This window comes from Terrapene carolina, unplaced genomic scaffold, assembly GCF_002925995.2.
Source record: "Terrapene carolina triunguis isolate 2854851 unplaced genomic scaffold, T_m_triunguis-2.0 Scaffold67, whole genome shotgun sequence".
Lineage (NCBI taxonomy): Eukaryota > Metazoa > Chordata > Testudines > Emydidae > Terrapene > Terrapene triunguis.
In genome coordinates, this window is record NW_020664418.1 from 27,190,357 (window position 1) to 27,214,975 (window position 24,619).

Below are 24,619 nucleotides of genomic sequence, written 5' to 3' on the forward strand. Positions count from 1 at the left end.
TTAAAACCCTATATTGTAAGTAGTATGCTTGGTTGCAAGTGTTGTTTACAATGTAATTGTAGCTATGTTGGTCCCCGGATATTAGTGAGACAAGGTGAGTGAGGTAATATCTTTTATTGGACCAATTTCTGTTGGTGAAAGAGACAAGCTTTCGAGATACACAGAGCTCTGTGACCTGAAGAAGAGATCCGTGTAGCTGGAAAGTGTGTCTCTTTCATCAACAGAGGTGGGTCCAGTAAAAGATATTACACTTTCGTACACCTGTGTCTAGAGGACTATTCCAAAACTCCTCCAGGGACCATTTCCTTGCTCTTAAAAAAAAAAAAAAAAAAAAAAAAAAAAGCTCACGTACTTCTAAAGCATATTTACACTGTGCTTTTTAGAGCTTATCTGTAGTAACAGTATCTTTGCCCAGTTTAATACTAATGAGCTGGTGTCGTTGTTAAATGGCTAGATCAGCTTCAGTCTGTTAGCTGCAGGCAAGCCCACCATGATTTTTGCCGCTGCTAGCAGTTGCCATATCTTTATTATTTTGGATCTACTTGGAGCCAGATTCTGCCCTCATTTATACCCATGCAGTTCCAGTGAACTTTCCTGAGGTTGCACAGGTATAACCAGAGACAGACTGAGTTACATATGAGACAGCATACATGTTAGCGTCTTTAAACATAAGCTTTGTGTCTTCTGACAGTGCTCAGTCTTCAGTAGCTTAAAGTTGCAGCATGTACTAGGTATGACATTTTACTTATAGTTGACAGAACTAGTACAGCATATGAAAAGTCAACCTGATTTTAAGGACCAGTTTAGCTGTTTGATGTAGTGTTTTGAAGAAATATATGTACGAGTAATACCAGTTCAGGTGGAAAAATGTCTTTAGCTGTTAATGGCTTTGAATTTTTCAGCAAGGATGTTCAGCTACCTTACCAGCAAGATTTGTCTTCTGTTTGGCATAGATGGGTTTGTTTCCTGTTTTAAACACGTAGAACAGAAGACGACATGGTTCACTTTTGTTTACTTCCTTATTTGTATATCATCAATGTCAGCAGGAGTGAGCCCAGCTCCCTAGTGTTCACTAGATACCTGCTGATGCACAGGGAACAACAGGCAAGCACAACACACTGCTTCAGTGTACATCTTAGGAAAGAAGGTTTGTTTAGAAAAATCTTTTCAGTGAAAGTGGTGAGTCTTAACACACTTGCAGTCCTTTGGACACTATTCCACTCCACATAACTGCTAGATTAAATGTGTCCCGTATTGTCCAGCAGAATGTACAGCACCTGTACTACTAAATATTACATTAGCTTTGCGTTAATAGAATTCATCAGCATAGCTGGTACAGAGGGCCAGCAGTGGCTTGGCTGAAGTAGTCAGATTTGGGATCTGCATTACTTCACTGTTGTTTTATGGGGAACATTTCCAAGGTCGATAAGTTAAGTTTTGGGTCTCAGTTGTTTTGGAAGTGCCATTTTAGCAGATAGATAAAGTAAACTCATTTTGTACTTGTGGAAAATGGTGACAACTGAAGATTTCAGCATGCATTGAATTGAAATATTTTTCTCTTAAGGGTAGCATTGTCCTGCAAAATTTGTTTCTTCTGTAGATGCCATCCAGGATTTTTGAGCTGGATCGACTAATCTAGATTGTTAATGATTTCCCTGCAGTGGTTTGAGGTGAAAGTTACTGACTTAGACTAAATGAGGTGTTAATTTTATGATCGATAGACCACAGAGATCTTGCTCTTTCCACTCATCACTTAATGTAGTTAATTCCTACAAGACTGAGCGTGTTCACCCTGGATCACCTTGAAACAAACCTGCGTAGATAATTTTAAAAATTGTCTCCGTGCACCTTGTCCTGGGTATCTGTTTTAGGCCCTGATCCTGCAGTTGGACTAGTGCAGGCAAACCCAATTGCAGGGTTGGGGCATTTACACTGAAAACTCTCTTCATTTATTTGGCACCAGAATAGCACAATTATTGTACTTTGAACTCTCCCTTTTTGGCATTCTTTCTTGTACCTTTAGATCCAAGGCATAATTTGAGTATTAGATCCTTGTTGTTGTTTTAATTCTTAAACTGATTATACCTTAAGGGAGTGCCTTGTCTGTGGTTAGCAGTGTTAGACCTGAACTCTGCTCCTGGCTCTGCCATTGATTACTATCCTGGGTTGCACATAAAGATTCTCCAATTTTGATCAAGATTACAAAATTCTAGTGGTAATCCCACATTTGAAGCATAGTTTCTCTCTCAAGCCAGCAGTATCTTTCAAAATGGAAGAAGTGTGATTACTGTATATGGCCCTAGGTAACTCATGTAACCTTTCCATAACTTAGTTTCCCCATCTTTAAAACTGGCATGTGCCTTGAGGTGTAATAAGGATTAGTGTCTCTAGCGCACTTTGAGATCCTCCAATGTAAGGCATGAGATCATAAGGGCAGGGGCAACCAGTTTGTACAGTGCCTAGTGCAGTGGGGCTTTGGTCTGTGACTGGGGCTCCCAGACACTACTGCAATAAATAACTATATACATACCAAGCATTAATTCTTTGTAGCCACAGGCACTACTCTAGGGTCTGCCTTAATGCATGTGTCAGAACTAAATACGGATTTTGGTGGTAGTAATCTTCGTGTGTCTTATGAAATAAAACCTTCTCTCCCAGAGGTGGGCAAACTATGGACCGTGAGCCACATCCGGGCCGTGGGGCCGTCCTGCCCACCCTCTGAGCTCCCGGCTGGCCCCGGCCCCTCCCCTGCTGTTCTCCCTCCCCTGCAGCCTCAGCTCGCTGTGCCGGCAGCGCGGCGGCGTGGCTGGCTCCAGCCGGGTGGCGCGGCGCAGGGGCAGATTTACAAGTGAACACAGGGTGCCCTGGCACGGGCCCCCCAACAACAGGGGGACCCAGGGCCGGGCACTCGGGTAGCTCAGCACCGGCGCCCCCCCCGCGGGGATGGGTGCGCTGCACTGCAGGGGCAGGGGAGCAGGCGGGCGGTGCGGGTGGCGGGAGCGCGGGGAATGCAGGTGGAGGACTCGGAGAGCACTGGGCGGCCGCGCAGCCGGCCGGAGAGAAGTGGCGCTTTGGGGGGGGGGGGGGAATGCGGGGCCACATTCCGAAAGGGGCTGGGGGGGGGATAAGGGGTAGGGGCGGTTAGGGGCAGGGGGTCCCAGAAGGGAGTGGTCAGGGGACAGGAAGCGGGGGGGGGGGGTTGGATGGGTCGGGAGTTCTGAGGGGGGCAGTCAGGGGGCAGGAAGTGGGAGGGGGCGGATAAGGGACGGGGGGCAGGCTGTTTGGGGGGGGGCACAGCCTTCCCTACCCGGCCCTCCATACTGTTTCGCAACCCTGATATGGCCCTCGGGCCAAAAAGTTTGCCCACCCCTGTTCTTTCCTCTCAAACTCATGATTGCTTTTCATGATAACTTTTAGTATGGCAGTGTAGTATTGAAAAAACTACCTTCTCTAAGTTTATCTGCTCAAATTATCTTCCCACTTTGATATTCTCCACTCCCCACTTCTTTAAACCTTGTCTTCTCTAGACTTCCAGGGCTTGTTACTCTACCATCACCCCCCCACTGCAAACCTTCCTAAACTCTGCCACTTATATTACTATAGAGCTTACAGAGTCCAGTTGAGGTCAGGGCCCCATTGAGCTAGGTGCTGTCAGAAATACCTAGGAAAGTAGATTGTAAGCTCTTTGCGGGCAGAGGTTAAGGGCTCGTCTACATGGGGAAACTATAGAAATATAGTTATACCATGGTAGCTATGCCAGCATAACTCCCTGCGTGGACATGCTTTCTGGAATAAGCGACTATAGGGGGCAAAAAAATCTTTATTCTAGAATAGTGTATCCACATAGGGGGTTGTACTGACATAGTTATAGCAGTGTAACTGTACTACTATCATAGAATCAAAGACTTTAAGGCCAGAAGGGACCATTATGATCGTCTAGTCTGACCTCCTGCACAACACAGGCCACAGAATCTCACCCACCCACTCCTGTATCAAACCCCTGACCTATGTCTGAGCTACTGAAGTCCTCAAATCGTGGTTTAAAGACTTCAAGGTGCAGAGAATCCTCCAGCAAGTCACCTGTGCCCCACGCTGCAGAGGAAGGCGAAAAACCTCCAGAGCCTCTGCCAATCTGCCCTGGAGGAAAATTCCTTCCTGACCCCAAATATGGCGATCAGCTAAACCCTGAGCATGTGGGCAAGACTCACCAGCCAGATACCCAGGAAAGAATTCTTTGTAGTAACTCAGATCCCACCCCATCTAAAATCCCATCACAGGCCATTGGGCATATTTACCACTAATAATCAAAGATCAATTAATTGCCAAAATTAGGCTATCCCATCATACCATCCCCTCCATAAACTTATCAAGCTTAGTCTTGAAGCCAGATATGTCTTTTGCCCCCACTGCTCCCCTTAGAAGGCTGTTCCAGAACTTCACTCCTCTGATGGTTAGAAACCTTCCTCTAATTTCAAGTCTAAACTTCCTGATGGCCAGTTTATGTCCATTTGTTCTTGTGTCCACATTGGTACTGAGCTTAAATAATTCCTCTCCCTCCCTGGTATTTATCCCTCTGATATATTTATAGAGAGCAATCATATCTCCCCTCAGCCTTCTTTTGGTTAGGCTAAACATAAGACAGGTTTTCCATTCCTCGGATCATCCTAGTAGCCCTTCTCTGTACCTGTTCCAGTTTGAATTCATCCTTCTTAAACATGGAAGACCAGAACTGCACACAGTATTCCAGATGAGGTCTCACCAGTGCCTTGTATAATGGTACTAACACCTCCTTATCTCTACTGGAAATATCTCGCCTGATGCATCCCAAGACCGCATTAGCTTTTTTTCATGGCCATATCACATTGGAGGCTCATACTCATCCTGTGATCAACCAATACTTCAAGGTCCTTCTCCTTCTCTGTTACTTCCAACTGATGCATCCCCAGCTTATAACAAAAATTCTTGTTATTAATCCCTAAATGCATGACCTTGCACTTTTCACTATTAAATTTCATCCTATTATTATTACTACTTCAGTTTACAAGGTCATCCAGATCTTCCTGTATGATATCCTGGTCCTTCTCTGTATTGGCAATACCTCCCAGCTTTGTGTCATCTGCAAACTTTTTTAGCACAATCCCACTTTTTGTGCCAAGGTCAGTAATAAAAAGATTAAATAAGATTGGTCCCAAAACCGATCCCTGAGGAACTCCGCTAGTAACCTCCTTCCAGCCTGACAGTTCACCTTTCAGTATGACCCATTGTAGTCTCCCCTTTAACCAGTTCCTTATCCATCTTTCAATTTTCATATTGATCCCCATCTTTTCCAATTTAGCTAATAATTCCCCATGTGGAACCATTTCAAATGCCTTACTGAAATCGAGGTAAATTAGATCCACTGCGTTTCCTTTGCCTAAGAAATCTGTTACCTTCTCAAAGAAGGAGATCAGGTTGGTTTGGCACGATCTACCTTTTGTAAAACCATGTTGTATTTTGTCCCAATTACCATTGACTTTGATGTCCTTAACTACTTTCTCCTTCAAATTTTTTTAAGACCTTGCATACTACAGATGTCAAATTAACAGGCCTGTAGTTACCCGGATCACTTTTTTTCCCTTCTTAAAAATAGGAACTATGTTAGCAATTCTCCAGTCATACGGTACAACCCCTGAGTTTACAGATCCATTAAAAACTCTTGCTGATGGGCTTGTAATTTCATGTGCCAGTTCCTTTAATATTCTTGGATGAAGATTATCTGGGCCCCCCAGTTTAGTCCCATTAAGCTGTTCAAGTTGGCTTCTACCTCGGATATGGTAATATCTATCTCCATATCCTCATTCCCATTTGTCATCTTACCATTATCCCTAAGCTCCTCATTAGCCTCATTAAAGACTGAGGCAAAGTATTTGTTTAGATATTGGGCCATGTCTAGATTATCCTTAACCTCCACTCCATCCTCAGTGTTAAGCAGTCCCACTTCTTCTTTCTTTGTTTTCTTCTTATTTAAATGGCTATAGAACCTTTTACTATTGGTTTTAATTCCCTTTGCAAGGTCCAACTCTACATGGCTTTTGGCCTTTCTCACTTTATCCCTACATGTTCTGACCTCAATAAGGTAGCTTTCCTTGTTGATCACTCCCATCTTTCACTCCTTGTAGGCTTTCTGCTTTTTCTTAATCACCTCTCTGAGATGTTTGCTCATCCAGCTTGGTCTACAATTCCTGCCTATGAATTTTTTCCCCTTTCTTAGGATGCAGGCTTCTGAAAGTTTCTGCAACTTTGACTTGAAGTAATTCCAGGCCTCCCCCGCCTTTAGATTGACAAGTTCTTCAGTCCAATCTACTTCCCTAACTAATTTCCTTAATTTTTTAAAGCCCCTTTTGAAATTAAAAACCCTAGTCACAGATCTATTTTTGTTTATCCTTCCATTTAGTTTGAACTGAATTAGCTCATGATCGCTCGAACCAAGGTTGTCCCCTACAATCATTTCTTCTATGAGGTCCTCACTACTCACCAAAACCAAATCTAAAATGGCATCCCCTCTTGTTGGTTCAGCAACTACTTGGTGAAGGAATCCATCAGCTATCACATCCAGGAAAATCTGAGCCCTATTATTATTACTGGCACTTGTCTTCCAGTCTATATCTGGGAAGTTAGTCTCCCATGATCACACAATTCCCATTAGTATTTACTTCATTAAAAACATTAAAGAGGTCTCTATCCATATCAGATCCCGGTGCTCTATAGCACACCCCAGGCACTATCCCAGGGGAGGCTCCAGTAGCTTTCTTCCCCAATGTGATTTTTGCCCAGACAGACCCTGTCTTATCCATTCCATCACTTATTTCTTTACAGTCTACCTCATCATTGATATACAATGCTACTTCACAACTATAGTTATATCAGTCAATTTCCTCATGTAGATAAGCCTTAAATAGACAAGACAAAGAGTGGAGAGGAAAACAGATGAACAGAGAAGCAAAGTGATTTTTTGTTCAACATCACACAGGAAGAGCCAGAGCTAGAACCCAGGCATCTGTAGTCACAGTCTAGTGGCGCATCGACTGAGCCACACTCACTTGGGCTAAGACTTCCTACTGAGACCCTCTGCTGGCTTCCATTCATATACATAAAATTTAAGCTTCCCTTACTCTGAAAGCTAGTATCAGTTTGTCAAGCAGCAGTGTAGATATGCATGGGTGTTTTTACCACTATCATGAACATTTCTGCTTTTTGTGACTCTGTGGTAAAGACACCCACTTATGCTACTGTTTGCATCGCTCCTTGCACTGATGCAGCTGTGCTGTTGCTAAAAAGTGGATACAAATTTTTAGCATAGCTGCACTGACAGAGAGAAATAGCGTCTTTATTTTCCTCCTCCACTATGCCCTTCAATGACTTAGTTTTCTGAGCAATGAAGAGCAGAAAGTTCCTGCAATGTTGGGTGCTTATGGCCACAGTCAGCAGGGCCATGGAGGTTCGCACCCCTCCCATTTAGTCACTGATGCACTTGTCTCTTTGCAGGGTTCTAGAACCTGCAGTGCTGAAGTAACATCTCCCCCTCCTACTCTCACAGCTCATAGTAATGAAGTAAAATCCCCCCCGCTTTGTGCCCTTTTATTCTCTTAACTGCTGGTGTTAGCCAAAGTTTGATCAATAGTCAGACCCCATTAGTTTCAAGTTGGTGAATTTAGGATGCAAAAGTAGAAATTTCACTGATTTAAGTTGATTTCTGCATCTCTGTGCACCAGCAGGGAATGAATCATTTGGGAATTGAATTAGCACAACATATTTTCAGCCACTGTACCTGAGATCTACATAGATTCATTTTTTTCTTAAAGTTCTTTGAATAGACTGACTTGTTGTAGTGTTGAGCACCCACCCACAAGCTGTACTTGAAATCACTGGGGGTTGCAGATGCTCAACACTTCTGAAATTCAGGTGGTAAAGTTTCACATTAGTAAGGTTTATAATATCCATTAGTAAGTTAGGTTGTATAAGTATCCACTGGGGAAAGAAAGCTGCAGCCAGGGAGAGAGCCTCTAGGTGGCACCAAAAGGCTTGGTTATTGTATCATTCATATTTTGCACAAGTACCAATTTGGGGGTGGAGACTAACTCATCTGTTCTGAATTGGCCGGAATGAGGTGTGGAATTCCTTTGTCAAGTAGTTTCCATGTGCAACAACTAATATTGCCACAGGCTGATTATTTAATTGTCTCAAAAATTGCTTGATCAGTTAGCTGGGCAATACATAATATTTCAGATATATGTGGCAAACTTTTGGAACAATGACTAGCAAAAAGTGATTTTTTAATTTACAGCCAGTTGAATATTACTACCACTAGTAGTGTGAGCTGTGCCAGAGAATGTAACATGACCTGTGTGAACATCTGTTAGTTGGGTATCAACATATATAGGCAGTGGCTTCAGAATTTTTCCTCAGATTATCCCTGGTTGCATTTTAACATTTCATTACACTTCTAAAGAGAAGGTTATATGCAAGATAAGTAGACTGATATGGTAAGGTTAAAAATTATGGGCCTAATCCTGCAACTGCTAGTGCGGGATAATGCTTACCTAGTGTGAGTAGTCCCATTGCCTTTAATAGGACAACTTATGGTAGTAAGCATTATACCCCTATTACAGATGTTTGCAGAATGAGCATGCAGGATGAGGATAAACAGGCATCTCTTTAATGGTTTAACAATTGCTATTAAACCTGGTTAGAGTTCTAGAGAAGACCGCTAGGCCTATTCCAAAGGGAGTTGATTCAATGTGTGCTCAGGTTAAAGATATGGCACATAAAATTTTCCCTATTTCTCAGTATGACTTTCAACATGACATTCATTATAAACGATAAACATTGTTGATGTTTGCTTTTATCAATCTGGTAAATTTCCATGGGTATACCATTCTGTTTGAAAACACTGACAAGAGTTAGCAAGAGGTAAGGAGACAGGGAACCAAACAGAAAACAAAGCTCAAGATCAGAGGGGGAGGAAAGAGTGTGTCCACACTAAAATGGTCCCTGTGGCTACTGGACAACAAGCCTCATTGGTTCAAAGGCTATAAATGGTGTTCATTTAGCATCCTTCTTCCCAAAAAAACAGCCTTTTAAGACTTCCCAAACACTACTGTTAAATAATTTGACAGTGACTCTTGGAGATCACATGAGGGGAACAAATGCCTGTTGCAGTAGGAGATGACGAGTTCTTTCATAGCTGAATGATTCTTAAAAGGCCATGTGGCCAAAGTGTCTCTTTGGCAACAGCTACAACATTCAGTTTATACTTTGGTTTGTGCTCATTTCACATTTGGAAGGTTCTCTTTTCAGCCACCAGAGTAGAAATATTGGGGTAAGATTCTAGCCACTGTATAGCATATGAGTAAAATATAGGGGCCCTATATGAACCACAAGGGGGGGAAGGATGAGAATTCTTGATGTGTGAAAAGCATGTGTGCCCAGCCAAGAAGACCCTACACCAGTCCTTCCTTGCAGGTTCTGGCATTGGAGGCTGGGCATGTGTTGGAGGTAGAAGAAGGTGTAGCTGTACCTTTGCCTTGCTTTCCTCTGGGCTGCATCTCTCAGGAGAGTTCAGAATCTGGCCCTGAGGTTTTTTTCCCCCCAAAGGAAGTTAGATGAGGCTCAAATTCTTATCTCTTAGGTGACTAGCCTAATTAACATATGTATGTGCTAGAATTTTGCATATTTGATTTTGCAGAACCTCGCATGCTGGCACTAAAGAAACATATGCCTATAAAGTTTAGTGTCTAAGATAATAATAAGGCTCTGACTAGTTATTCATTCATGATACTTAGAACCTTGTCTTCTTACGTATGCCTGTGCAGTGTCTGACTACCTAGAGTAGGTATCCTTATCCTAACAGCAGGCTACTTACCTCTTCAACTTTTTCTATCCTTTTTTTAAAGTTAGATTTTTCCCTTAAAATTTTAGTAAATTAAAAGGGGGAAGTCCAAACCTCTGTATCCATCCCCTAATTAGAAGCATGTAAATTTAGGACAGCTTAGATTGCTTTGTTGACATCTTTTAGCAATGTAAAAGATGGGTAAAGGCATTCAGGGAAAGCTGACCTGTATATTTCTGTGAAGTGAATCCTTCAGGCACTGAATAATGGATAGCCAATATACGGAATAGAAAGTGTGTTTGAGACCATCAGTCTGAGACTTTGAGGAAAGATTTTACTGTGTGTGCTGTTGGGTAATTCTACTATTTCATTAAGCAGGGTGGCCTAACTTGGGTGAATTCTGGGGGCCCATTAATTGTACTTACAAACTTTATTCATTAAGGTTGGCTGACTTGCACAAGGTAGGGTCTCTGGTATATCCACCATACAATGCTAGGCACATAAGTTATTATTGCAAAAGGTATGTATTGTAGCTTGCATCTTTTCTTATTGCATATTGGTATATGCAGTGTAATGTAGCCAAATACAGGTATGTTGGAAAATCAGTGCTGCTTTGCAGACCTACGGTGATGACTCCATGCTATCTGATCAGGAGCTGTGTCCTGTCTTCATGATAGGATGGAGCGTGGGACTAGCAGGTAGCAGAGATGAGATGTTCGCACTTCGGGGCCATATTAGTCAGACACAGTGAGTGTGTGGGAGTTGTATGCATACAGAATTTGGCTATGCACACAACCTGGTTTCAGAAACGTGCTCTGTGCTTATGCAAACGCTTGCAGAAGTGGACTAAATAACAGGATGTCTAGTTCCTTTAACAGACTATACCACCGTTGCCCCTGCATGCCAGAGTCTAATGAAAAGTGACCCATTTGGCTTTCTAAGGCTTAATAGAGGCAATCTGTTAAGATTTCTTGCACCGCAACTGTGGGCCCGTATGTCACTTATGACTTAGTGCCCAGTCCTGAAAAACCCTATTCATGTCTTTACTTGTGAGCAAATACATTGAATTCAGTGGTGATTAGGCATGGGAGTAGACTTGTGGGATCAAGCCCTTAGTTTGTCAGCTCTTTTGTGCAGGAATCTTGTATTAGGAGTTTTTTAGAGTACAGTTTATGAACAGGCTTAGTCTGTGGGAATCTTAACTGTTGGCTGACTTGTGTAAGATTTAGTTTTACAAAGAACTTGACAGTGAGAGAAGGAATCCGACCAGCACTGCAGGAAAGGATACCTGGGTCTTGCAAGGAAGACAGGCATCTCACTCAATATTGTTTAATTTCAGAGATCTGATAAGACCATAGGCTGCAAGTTAGTGGATTTCTGTTGTTCATATCTATACAGAGGCCTCAAGGAGTGAAACAACAGGATTAAGAATCTAGTGCAGGTCTCCCATGCAACTTTGTAGAGCATTTCTACTGGGCAAGAAAGCAAATTAAACGCAACTCATTCATTAACACATGACTATCACAGAACAGTAAGTTGCTCTGGGAGGGAAAGTCTCCCTCTCTCACAGGAGGAAGTCGTGGGGAGGGGAACCCATGAAGCATCCCCTTCGAGTTTGTGTGAGGTAGATTTGCATCCCCTGGCCCTATCCCATGTACAGATGCTGTCTGGGGGAATGAATGAGTCCTCCCTCTCTGTGCTGCAGCGTCCAGTACCAACCTGGGATAGTCCAAGTCAGTGTGTAGGTCTACAGAGTCAGTAAGATTATGAAGTTGAAATTCTCTGTTGCAAAGACCAGTGTTTCAGAATTTATTGATCCCAGGGTGCTTGTGTATATCTGCAGTTTGAATTTGTAACACCACTAGCTATAACATTTTTATGAACTGCTTTGCTGTTTGAGTTGATAGGGGTTAGTGTCAGTGATTGCACAAGTTTTGAGAAGGTTGATGAAGATACTAGGCAATAGCCAGTAAAGTTTGAGAGAGTGCCATTTCCCAAACACTTTCCCCTTCTTCTTTCCCTAAGTCTTGAAGTCCTCACAAATCCCTTGTGGCTAGGTGGGCTCAGCTATTCGCAGCGTACTCAATGTATTAAGGAAAAATACTGCTCATTATGTCCCAGATTCTGCTACCGCTTCTCAGTATTCCCACCTGACTCAGTGTAGTAAAATGACTGTTACTACTCACTGACCAAGGTACTATTTTACTTGAGCCGGGGAGGCAGAATCTGACCCTATAAAACTTTGTAAAAATATTGTAACTGTTTCCTTACACCCACCTCTGCAAAATTAGCAAAGATCACATTCTTTATTATGTTCATGCCAAGTCCATTAAAATGAAGTCATATTTGAGTCAGAGCACAAACAGTCACTGGAAGAACTATGCATTCACCTTTCATATAACTGATTTTCTTCATTAAAAACACTTTGGGTAGAGACAAGGAGCAAAGCTTTTTAGAAATGCAATCTCATTTTCAAGAATGAGTTAGGAGTTTGTCTAATTGAAGGTCAACATGATTTATACTCCTAAGTGCTTGTCATTTCTGAAAAATTGGGCTGCTTAGTCTTTTCTGAAAACTTTACCTTAGTCCTGAGACATTTTAACTCCAAAGTTAAATAATTGAGACAGTTATGACTGACGGGAAGGGTTTACAATAAAATGGCTCTCAACCTGAACTACAGAGCTACTACAGTTAAAAATGATAAAAAAACAAACAACAACCCCCACACACATTTATCTCTGGATAAAACACAGAACTAGAAGCCTACTTCATTCTCAATGGAGTTATTCTAGAAAGCAGCTTCTGTCTTACACAGTGCCTCCTCAGCCTTTTTTAGGCTGCTGGAGTGACTCTGGTAGCCTCACATTCCATGCTATTTTAACATAATTAAGTTTTTCTAAGCTTCATAGTGTAGCAGGTGGACTCTTGTTTTTTGACAAGTGTTTAAATTGATGGTTATTGACACTGCTTTAGGCTTCTAATACCTGATTTGGACCACATTATAGCCTTGAGTTTTTGTTTTTGCACAAAGTTCTAATTTAAATGGGATTTTCTTCATACAGAGGATAGTATACTGTCCTCTTGAATATCTGTTTGTGAACATAATTTCTGTATCTTTGATTTCATGTAAGCAATCTACATAACGGTATCTACTGTGGGAAGTTGTATTATTGATTATGGTGGTATCCCTATTGGCATTTTTGTACATTTTGATTTTCATAGTTTTATAACTGTGAGTTTTATACCAAACTGAAACTTTTTAAAGTTGTCAACCTCAATGCAGTTGTTAGAAGAATCAGTTTGTCAAACACAAAACAGACTGAAGCTTTCAGATATGAAGGTAGTTAACTTTTAATTAATTTTAAGACAGTTTAGTTCAAGCAGTCATCTGAAGTTTACTTCCCCTATGAAGTAGATTAGTTCATTTTAACTTCACTGAGAGTTTTTTTGACCTCCAGATGCTGCTTCTAGAAGCAGCTGTCCAGGAGCAGCAATGCTAGTTGTGGCTGATAATTTTAGTTCTGTATTTAGTTTTCAGATGGGCTTAGGTCATTAATAGATTCAAATGGTTATTTTCATTAGTGAGAGCATCTATCACCTCTCTACTCTCCTGCACCTGTTGTGAGTCGTGTAGCAAAGCACCTGGATCACAGACTCCAAATGTTAGCAATTACTCCATATAGGGCCCAATCCAGCTGACAATAACCATGGGTTTTTGGGGCTGCCAAACTCAGGAGGCCTGCTGAGGTAATAGTTGCCAGCAGTCTCACAGGAAAATAGACTGGATGAAACCCTGAGTTATTATAAAATTCAGTACAAACATTGCAGTTATTTAGCAGTAATATTTAGCTAATACTGTACAGATCATACATGCACAATCTAAGTAGCCATAGCCTAATAGTTATTTGTAGTATAATTTTGAGGTAAGTTTTCAAGAAATACCTTTCAAATAAGCCAGCAAAGGAAAAATAGCTGAGTGGTAGACCAAGGTAGTAAGTCTGTTCTAACTAGGTCGACTGTTTCACCACCATACCTATTGCTAGGCTTGTTGCTTTTTATTCCCTGACCTAATGGAGATACTGTACATTTAAGAGTTTCCTAAGTGTACACGGCACTTGAGACACAAGGCTAACGTCCGTGTTCCAGCAACTTTACAATCAAAGGGCTCCAGGGGTGGCAGGTTTGTATAATATTTTTTAGAATAATGTAAAAACGGACTGGAAACAGTAAGCATTTAACAGTTTCCCTATATTGCACAAGGGGGGGGGGGGATGAGGGCTCTGGCTGGGGATGAAGGCTCTGGGGTGTTGCTGGGATGAGGGGTTTGGAGTGTGGGAGGGGGCTCAGGGCTAGGGCAGAGGGTTGGGGTGAGGGCTGTGGGGTTGGGCCGGGGATGAGGGGTTCACAGTGCAGGAGGGGGCTCAGGGCTGGGGCAGAGAGTTGGGGTGCGGGGGGGTGAGGGCTCTGGCTGGGGGTGCGGGCTCTGGGGTGGGGCGGGGCTGGGGATGAGGAGTTTGGGGTGCAGGCAGTCTGCCCCGGGGCTGGGGCCAGAGAGGAGGACTCCACATTCTCCCCAGCCCTGTTCCTGCCAGCAGCAGCAAGCTCCGGGGGAGGGGCCCCCTTCTTCCCCTCGGCAGGACTCTCACCCGGCACCGTCACTACACATGTTCCTAGGGCCCGGGCCCCTCTCAGGTCTAGGAAGCCCCCTTGCCTCCCCTGTGGTTGGGAGAGGTCTGCCATCAAGTGTGCGCCTCCTCCCCTTTTCCCTCCGCAGGTGGCAACTGTGCCTCAGCCTGCCACTGGCACCATTCCCTTTTGTAGCCGGCAGTGGCCGGCAAGGGAGCGCAGCGTGGAGTAGCATGGCAGCTGCCTGCTGCCAAGGGTGCAGGCAGGGATGCTCCGGGGGAGGCGCGTCGGGTGGCAGGTGGGGCCAGGGGAGAGACTTGACCCCGACCATTGGTGGAGCCGGGACCCCGGTCCCTGAATTTGCTGGAGCACGGGCACCACAAGCCCGTATAACTCTCCACCCCTGAAGGGCCCTGGTTCCATAAAGTTCCTTATGCTTAATTCTCACATGAATGGTCCCATTGTATGTCAGTAGAACTACTCATGCAAATAAACAAAGACTTTGGAGGATTAAGCTATAACTCTGAGATATCAGCTAGGATGGAAGTTTTAGGTTGTCTATATTAAGCTGTAGCATATGGTGTCCCTTTGTTAGGCTAGGGAATGCAGAGCTGGACATTCATATAACTGCTCACTGCTGTTAATAGACACCCTGCTTATTCCTATCTAACAGACAGGATTTTTTTTATTTTTTTTTTGGCCAGTGTTTTACTTGAGTCTCAGGGCATGTGCTTGCAGACCAGGTTACGTATGCATAACCATGCTTTGTGTGCCACCAACCAGCTACATGTAGCTTATGGGAACTTTGCTCCCATCAACTGACAATACTCACATGATGTGTTAAGTTAACTGGCTGTTATTACCTGTGCCTGTTATTCTGGTGTTGCAGAACTTTTCAGAGGCAGGTCAGGACAATTTTGATGAGCTCTTACAGAAGTAGAGGTCAGCGCTAGAAGAATGCAAAACAGTTTGAGTTTTTTTGTACGTGAAGTAAAGGACTTCCATAGATCCAAGTGCTCACCTCTTGCACTCTGCTGCTCTGTGCTTTCCAGACAGCAAATTGAGTCTTGACATTTTCAAACTTTTCTCTTGGAGGAGATGGTGGCTTGGTAATATGCCTTTTAACAGCCTTAGATTGGTGTAATGGGGTCTAGGGGTCCACTTCCACTTAACCTTCCAGCTCCCCCACAAGAAACAAATGTTACTGCAAACCTCCCCCGAGACAGGAGAGCTTGACAGAATTCAGCAGTGCTGCACTGTGCATCAGCCCAGAGAGTTGCCTCATGGCAGTGAAGTGCTCTCTGCCTTTTTCCTGAAAGGGCACACTGCTTAATCAGTCATCCTGGAGAGAGAGTCATATGCAGGCTCAAGTCTGATTTTTCCCTACATGGGAGTGCATTGGGCTGCCATTAGATCAGCAACCTCTCCTGGCCAGATTGGTCCCCTAAGGTGAAGTCTGTAGTCATCTGAAGGAATAATTTCTCTCCAGGTGTTACCACATTTAATGTCTCTATGTCATTAGACCTCCTAATAAGACAGCCAAGGTTATAGGCAGTACATACAGGGGAATATGTAACAGTAGTTAGATTGCCCCTCTCCCGCTCCCCCATGAGTATATAGACTAAGTGGCATGGTAAATGTAGACGTAGCCTGAGAAGTTTCAGGTAGATCTGCTTCACCCCCTTCCTTGGAAGTTTCTCATAAGTGTGTCTACCCATTTGACAGCCACCAGCAGATATAATAAGAGGTCACTGCTATGCCCTTTGGAACACTCTCCATGCCTGGATCCTATTGACAGCAGTTCCTTAACTGGCCTCTGGAACAGAAGTAGGCAGCGAACAGATGTGTGGACAGCATCAGTGGCATTACCAGCTACCTATACCAATGAGAGCTTCTTTTGCCCCTTTCTAGTTCTTTTCTCTTGTCCCTCCAGCCAGATACCAGTCTTACATGAGGAGGGGCAGTCCTCAGTAGCAACAGTGACCCCTGCAGCATAAATGTTAGGCCTTTTTTGAGCACCAAAATGAGAAAACAAAGATACCTGGCAAAATGACAACACTGGTTCTTGCTGCTTTGGTTTGAGGTCTCAGAACATCCATTGCAGCAATGGTGGTTGCGCCAGTAAGATCTGACTCCCAATACAAAGTCAGATAGTGGAGCCTGTAATGTTGCACTCCATGTGCTTTATGAAAATATGCTTATAAATGGGAATATGATGTAACTGGAATATGTTTTATGCAAAAGGTCTCTTGTAAGGTATCATTACAAAGCTTATAATCTACTGTGTGTTCATCCTATATGTTTGCCTGTATTATTTTTATGTCTGGAGTTAGGAGAATAAGATATAAACTTGTATTACTAATGTAAACATATTAAGTGAAAGCCATTAAGGGTGCTTCAGAATCAATGAACTGTAAATGGTTCTGTTTACTTGCAAACTTTCCTGTGTACATGTGGACCAGTTCAGGAAGAATGGAGGCTGGGGTCTCACAGGACATGTGACCATGTCACATGATGCTGGAATCCATCTTAAATCTGGTACTTTTCCATTTAGAAGGAGGGGTGGGGACCCAGAGAGACAAAAGATTCTCGCCTTGTGCCAAAGCTATAAAAGGGGGTGGAGCAGGACAAAGAGGCTGCCAGTCATGAGAACACCCCTGCTTTCCACCTAAGATGTCTGCTGGAACTAACAAGGACTGTACCGGGGAAAGGATTGGGCCCAGATTAGGAAGGAGTCTAATCTGTGAAAGAAGCTTATTGGAACATCTGAGGGTGAGATTTTACTTGTAATCAGTTTCTTAATGTATTAGGCTTAGACATGCGTGTTTTTGCTTTATTTTGCTTGGTGACTTACTTTGTTCTGTCTGTTATTACTTGAAACCACATAAATTCTACTTTTTATACTTAATAAAATCACTTTTGTTTATTAATGAACCCAGAGTAAGTGATTAATACCTGGGGGAGCAAACAGCTGTGCATATCTATCAGTGATATAGAGGGCAGACAATTTATGAATTTACCCTGTATAAGCTTTATATAGAATAAAACGGATTTATTTGGGGTTTGGATCCCATTGGGAGCTGGGTGTCTGGGTGCTGGAGATAGGTTATCTGCTGAGCAGTTTTTAGTTAAAGTCTGCAGCTTTGGGGGTGTGGACCAGGCCTGGGTCTGTGTTGCAGCAGGCTAGTGTGTCTGGCTCCACAAGGCAGGGTTCTGGAAGTCCCAAGATGGCAGGGAAAACGGGCTCAGAGGTAATTGCAGCACGTCAGGTGACAGTCCCCAGGGGGTCTCTGTGACCGAACCCATCACAGCCATTTTCTATTTTTGGTTTGCTTATTTCTTACTGCTGACTTAAATTATCTCTAGTGGTTGCCTTCTCTAGCCATTCTTTGCTGCCCTGGCACCTGCATGTGAGGAAAATAAGTCTGATCACAGTAGGTCTTGTTCCTGCCAAGCTGAGCTAACGAGCTTTAGAGTTAGGGTCTAATTCATGCCCTCCAGTGGGAGCAAAGTTGTTCCCTGAATTTTGAAACTTTTAGTTTAGTACTTGTTTATTAGTTTTCCAGTAATTAAGTATCTAGTGTTGTATCTTAGAGGCCTGTGCCTGCTTTCATTGATGCCAATGGTAAATATCCCACTGATTTTCATAGGCTGTAGAGTCAGACTAAGTGCATGAAGTAATCACTTTATTTGGAAGTGTTAGAGCCACTTAGGGGATAAAGTAGACTAGATTCCCCACAGTGTATTTTTGGGGGCATATTTACTTAGGGTTGGGCATTTGATCGTTCTAGAAATAACTAGTCAATTGACAGGTCAGATATTGTCAAAAATGGTCAAATATCTTAAAAGACTAATTCAGTAACTAAGCGTAAGGCTTGGGCTATACTACATACATACTTTGGTATCATGACATCGCTCAGTGGTGTGAAAAATTCACCAAATTTAACCCCATGTAGACAGCGCTATGTTGGTGGGAGAGCTTCTCCCGCCAACGTAGCTACTACCTCTCACAGAGGTGGCGTTATTAAGCCAATGGGAGAGAGATCTCCCATCGGCTTAGAGTGTCTTCACCAGACGTGCTACAGCAGTGCAGCTGTGCCGATGTAAATTTGTAGACTTTATGTTCTCCAGTAGGCTTAGGCTTAGATAAATACTTATGCCTAAGGCTGCGTGTCTGTCACGGAAGTCACAGATTCCATGACTTTCCGTGACCACTGTGACTTCTGCAGTGGCCAGTGCTGGCTCGGGCAGCCCCTGGGCCAGCAGCAGCAGCAGTTTGGGTATATTGGAGGGGGCTCAGGGCTGGGGCAACGGGTTGGGGTGTGGGGCGGCGCTTACCTGGGCGGAGGGGCCAAGGAGCTCCATGTGGTGCCCACACCCGCAGGTGCTTCCCCTGCAGCTCCCATTGGCTGCGGTTCCCAGCCAATGGGAGCTGCGGAGCTGGCACTTGTGGCAGGAGTAGCCCCCCCGGTCGTCCCTCCCCCTAGGAGCTGCAGGAACATGCAGGTCAGAGCCAGGTAGGGAGCCTGCTAGCCCTGCTAACCCTCCCCCTCCAGCACCAGCAGGGGTCCCAGGCCACCCCCGCCAACACCCGTGGTGCCCCCAGACCACCCCCACCCTAAGCACCCGCAGCCCCCCGGCCCAAGTTTTAGTTAGGAGTATATAGTGAAAGTTATGGACAGGTCATGGGCCGTGAACTTTTGTTTACGGCCCATGACTTTTACTAAACATACCTGTGACTAAAAGTAGCCTTACTTATGCCTAATTGCCCCCCCCCCCCCAAAAAAAAGATTTTAATTCAGAAAAATGTGAAACTGTGTTCTAAAAAAATGAAAGAATGGCACCATGGTTCAATCACACCATCACCGCTGTCTACCCTAGGGCACTCTTGCTGGAATATTTGACAGTATTTGGCCCTGGTCAAACAATAGGCAGTCAATTGACTGGTTCGCCCAGCCGATGTTAAGTGAAATTACTTGTGATGTGACTCTCATTCCTTTTCCCGTCACTCATCTTCCTGTAACCAGCTGAAAGGTAGTAATATTAAATTGATTAGGTTATTTATTGGAAACACCAAGTTGTCAGTAAAAAAACAGCTGTGGTTGACTGTAGAAGCTGTTCAAGATAACCAGAAATTCATATGTCTAATAAGATTTAATTAAATTATTTTTATAGGTGGACAAATCAAAAGAATCTGAAGCAATTACCAGTTGCAAAAACACTTAATACCATGCCAGAGCCCAATCCCAAGAAATAATGAGCATCTATCAATGCCACTTTGTGGAAGTGATAGCCACTCAGTAACTCAGAATAGAGTTTCCCAGTTGCAGCATGAGATTGCATTAAACTTATAACCCTTGTCAGAAAAAACACCTGTGTTTTTAATAACAACTATTTCTGGAAAATGTTTCTTCTAGAAAGTTACAGGATGAGTATTCTTGCATAAATAGCCAGGAATTAAGCTTGTAGCTTCTCAGCATAACAGCAGTTGGAAATTCTACTATGTAACATTTTATTTCATTGCTGTACAGATTAACCTGAGACTTCTCTCTTCTTTTCTCCCCTAGCAAAACTGTACAATCTAAGGTGGACTGCATTTTGGTAAGTAGAACTTTTAAGGTTTTCCAAATATTAAAAAGTGTTCTAAGACCACTATGGATGGCCAGTGGGAATTGGCAGTGATTATGGAGCCCTTCATCACTATGCACCATTGGAAAAATTAACCTGGGGTAGTGACATAAGGTAGTTACCATCTGTCAGCTGTTCAGTGGCCTATGAGAAGTGAATTTAGTGATTTCAGTTCAGTTCTCAGTGGACACGTACCCACATCACACAAGCCAGCCTCAAGATTGGTACAGATTGATGATGCCCTGGCTAGTAATATCACTGGATGATGCCCATACTGTCCAATAATTTCATCTGTAGGGCTAATCAATCAGGCTAGATCAGTGGTTTTCAAACTTTTTTCATTTGCGGACCCCTAAAAAATTTCAAATGGAGGTGTGGACCTCTTTGGAAATCTTAGCGGACTCTTTTGGAAATCTTAGACATAGTATGTGGACTGCCAGGGGTCTGTGGACCTCAGGTTGAAAACTACTGCATATTGCATGGCAGTAAGGGATATTTTGCACTGTTGCTTTCACAGGAGTTATTGAATGCACTGGGGGGGAAAATCAGTGTTTTACAGGGACATTTGCTATCTTTAGGCCTGATCCTGCTAGGAGCTGAGAGTCTTCTACTCCAATTAGCCTCATAAGGTACTATGTACTTCACAGGATCAAGCCCTTTTACCAGCAGGGATTGTACAGTTGCATTTGATTTATTACAATGGCTTGATTAATTTCAGTATGTCATCCTTTGCAAGGTCTTTGGGGCAGATACCATATTTTGATTGTGTGTTTGTATAGTGCTTAGCACAATAGGGGCTGGGACTCCTAAGTGCTATCACAATATACATTATGATTTTATAAGATTCTTGTACGTGTTTAAGCTTCAGGATAGACAAAGATTGCCTGTTCCAAGCTCTTTGAGCCCCAAAAGATAAAAGAGTCAAACTAATCCAAAAATTGCCATAGCAAGCAGGGTGGATTGATTTAAATCAAAGCAGTTTAAATCACTGATTTTACTAATGATTTAAATTAGCACACTGGAAACATTGTTTTAAATCATCACTTTTAATTGCATATTGCTATTATACTGTTTAGTTATTTTCCTAAAAAAGGGTTGATACTCACTGGTTAGTAACGATGAAAATGTGTTGCTTTCCAACTAAATACAGTCTTTGTGTTAAATTGGTGCTTCTTTTTGGTAACTAGGAGTATACACTATGTATCTTATACATATTTACGAAAGCAATTGTATAGCTTAATTTACATTTATCAGATGCTTAATGTTAACATTTTTTATTATGTTAGAAAATGGTGAATGATGCATTTCTTATTAACTAGCTGATACATTTTTTACTTGTGATTTGTGTAAAGTTCTATTTGGATGGAAATTGAAATGCAATTAAAAATGTACAAAAATAGCATTTAATATTTTTAATTATATAAACCTACCTTAAATGTGCTGGAAATATAAGAAAAATGTACCAAAACAAATTTTGCATTTAAAACTAACAGTAGTTTAATAATTTAGTGAATTGTAGTTAGTGAATTGAATCAATTATTTCTGGCTACTGTGTCCTTCAGGATTTTAGAACTAGAATTCTCAAACTCTCACACTTAGGGCTAGTCTACACTGGCAACGCTAAAGCGCTGCTGCGGCAGCGCTTTAATGTGCCTTGTGTGGTCGTGGCGCAGCGCTGGGAGCGAGCTCTCCCAGCGCTCTAAAATAACCACCTCCACAAGGGGTGTAGCTACCAGCGCTGGTGCACTGTCTACACTGGCGCTTTATAGCGCTGAAACTTGCTGCGCTCAGGGGGGTGTATTTTCACACCCGTGAGCGAGAAAGTTGCAGTGCTGTAAATTGCCAGTGTAGACAAGCCCTTAGTTTTGGAAGAAGAAAACAAACTTTCCTACTTTTTCAACTTCCAAATGATTTTTAACTTTGAGTTAGCTGAATAAACTGAAATGAAGAAAATAATCTCTGCACCTGCAGAAGGAGGCTACTGCTACCAACAGCAGGTTTAGCACTTCAACAGACTCTGATTCCAGGTGCTTAGTCAATGACATCCACCAGTTCAGGGTTTAGCTTTCTTTAAAACTTGGCAGCAAATATGTACTACTTAATATTTTGTGTATTTACTTTAAATTATTCTGATACAATAATTTTATGCCTTAACATAGGTTATCAGTTTCAAATGTATTTTAAATAGGTTTAGTTTTAATAAACAAATCTGTATTTAATTTAAATGAAAAAATTTAATTTAAATATATCGACTTTTATCCATCCTGATAGCAAACTAGTGGCTTCTCTGCACAGATATAGGCCATCCATAAATACGACCTTCTCCACCCTGTGTCACTCCTGAAAAAACTAATCCATACCCCTCCGTAAAGATTTCCACACCATTGTCAAGATCCCAAACATTCGCCCAGAGACCAGCTTTGCCGTATGCCTTATAGGCCTTGACTGCTTTGGGCAGAAGGGTGTATTTCTGAAGTTAGAGTCCTCAAAGTATGTCCTCTGATCAGCTCCCTCCCTTACATACACAAGGAGTTCTGCCTAGAATGCCTGCACTGACTGCAATTGAAGTAGTATTTCACGGGGAGAGCCATCTTAGGAAGACAGATGCCAAGTCATTTAGGGCTCTAAGGGTATGTATACACAGCAATAAAAAAAACCATGGCACCAAGTCTCAGAGCCAGGGTCAATTGACTCGGGCTGGCGGGGCTCAGGATGGTGGGGGTGGTAAAATTAGCAGTGTAGATGCTCGGGTTGAAGCCTGGGTTCCACCCGAGCCTGAATGTCTACTCTGCAATTTTTAGGCCCCAACCCCACCCCCAACGAGCCTGAGTCACCTGATCCGGGCTTGCCATGGCTGTGCCTTGGGTCTTTTATTGCTGTATAGACATACCCTAAATCAGAAACAGTTTATGCTCTAAATCAGCGTAAATCCCACTCCCTTAATACTGTGATCTTGCACCTATGTTTAAGCCAGGAAGCAACCATTTTTATAGATTTGAGGGCTAAAAAAGAGCATTATGATCACTTAGTCTGACCCCCTGCATAAGAGGCCATGGAATTTCACCCATAAATGAGTATTTAATAAAGTTATGGCTCAAGCTGCCCTCTAGCTACCTTCATATAGTATCTGTGTAGCCATATGGCTGAGCACGCTAGGAACATTTTAAAGGCGAGTTGTCAAAGGATAATTTGGATTTCCAAAGTATTTTTTCTGAGAATAAAGTTACCCTAATTTATGGTAGCTAAATGATATTTCTTTAAACTAAGTTGTATTTTTGTATCCATGTCCTTTCAAGGACCAGCTTCTGATCCAGTCTGGTCTACACTTAAAGGGATTCTTGGGTGCATTTGATATTCAGCCTGAGGATGAAAGTGGCTTCCTGCCTCCTTCTTCCTTAATGCCACCAATGGCAATTGCTCCCCGTATTGCCTCTAAAGTAGGTTGAAGATCATCCTTGAGCAGAGGACCCTGATAGGGGAGGTCAGTGGCACAAAGGCAAGTTGCAGCAGGTAGAAGCAAATATAATTAACTCTTTTCACAGTGCAATATAGGGCAGAACTGCTTAAGCAGCACCAGAAGAAGAATATAGGAGCAAATCGTTTGCATTCTGTGCATTTACAAGAAAATTGTGTTAGAGATGGAAACAGGTTTCATACTAATAGTCTTGGATTTAGGATTTTTAAGTGCAGATCATCGGCTTGTCTAGCAGCCACCAAGGGTAGTCAACATTTGGAGGGGGAATAAAAATCTGGGCAGCAAGTCTCAGGGCCCAAGTCTGTAGACTTGGACTCCGAAATCTGCTGTTGTGGGTTTTTTTGTTTGTTTTTTGTTTTTTTGCAGTGTGGATGTACACTAAATGTTTCCCTTCGCTTGTTGGATGGGCTTTTGGATTATTTTGGTCAGCTGGACAATTTAGCCATTTTCCTAGATAGAGCTTTAGCCTGTAATGCTAAAGAACAATCTCCACAACTTGATTTAGAATATCACAAGGGTTTCCTTATGCTCTGACCTTGCATTTCAAATGCTTCCCTGTCTGTCCTGCTAATGGTATCAGATCTCCATCCATAATTGAATGGTTCTCTCTTGGGTAATTTACCTTTGAGACAGGATACATACTTAATGTAGTGCAGTCAGTTATAAATACAGCATAGCATTGTTCAGAAGGCTGGAATCAGAATAGGTTACAGGAAATAGAAGTGGTGAATACACCAACCACAACACAGAAACTCAGCTAGGAGATCTGTTCTTGCTATTGAAAGCTGTAAACTGTTGTGTGAGAGTCTGAGAATTCCCAAGCCCAATGAAATTAGAACATCGTTGCCTTTTAAAAATCCTTATGGGAGAGTTTGTGTTAGGAACTTCTCTCTGCAAGCCCATTCTCCTCTCTACCCTCTGGGGGACAAAGGCTGTCTGCCGTATTTACTGATCTCACATTTCAGCTATGTCTGCACTGAGGAGCCTATGTCACCATAGCTATGTTTTTTCCACACCCCTCA

General features: G+C 42.8%; 1 protein-coding gene across 1 annotated transcript in view; it reads left to right on the forward strand.

The window, feature by feature from the left end:
• RFX7 (regulatory factor X7) overlaps positions 1–24,619 on the forward strand; it is a 105,802-nt gene that overhangs the window by 27,588 nt on the left and 53,595 nt on the right. Inside the window, exon 2 of the mRNA XM_024204913.3 lies at positions 20,062–20,095. Within this exon, the coding sequence (XP_024060681.2) occupies positions 20,062–20,095 (34 nt within the window). The remainder of the gene's footprint in view (positions 1–20,061; positions 20,096–24,619) is intronic.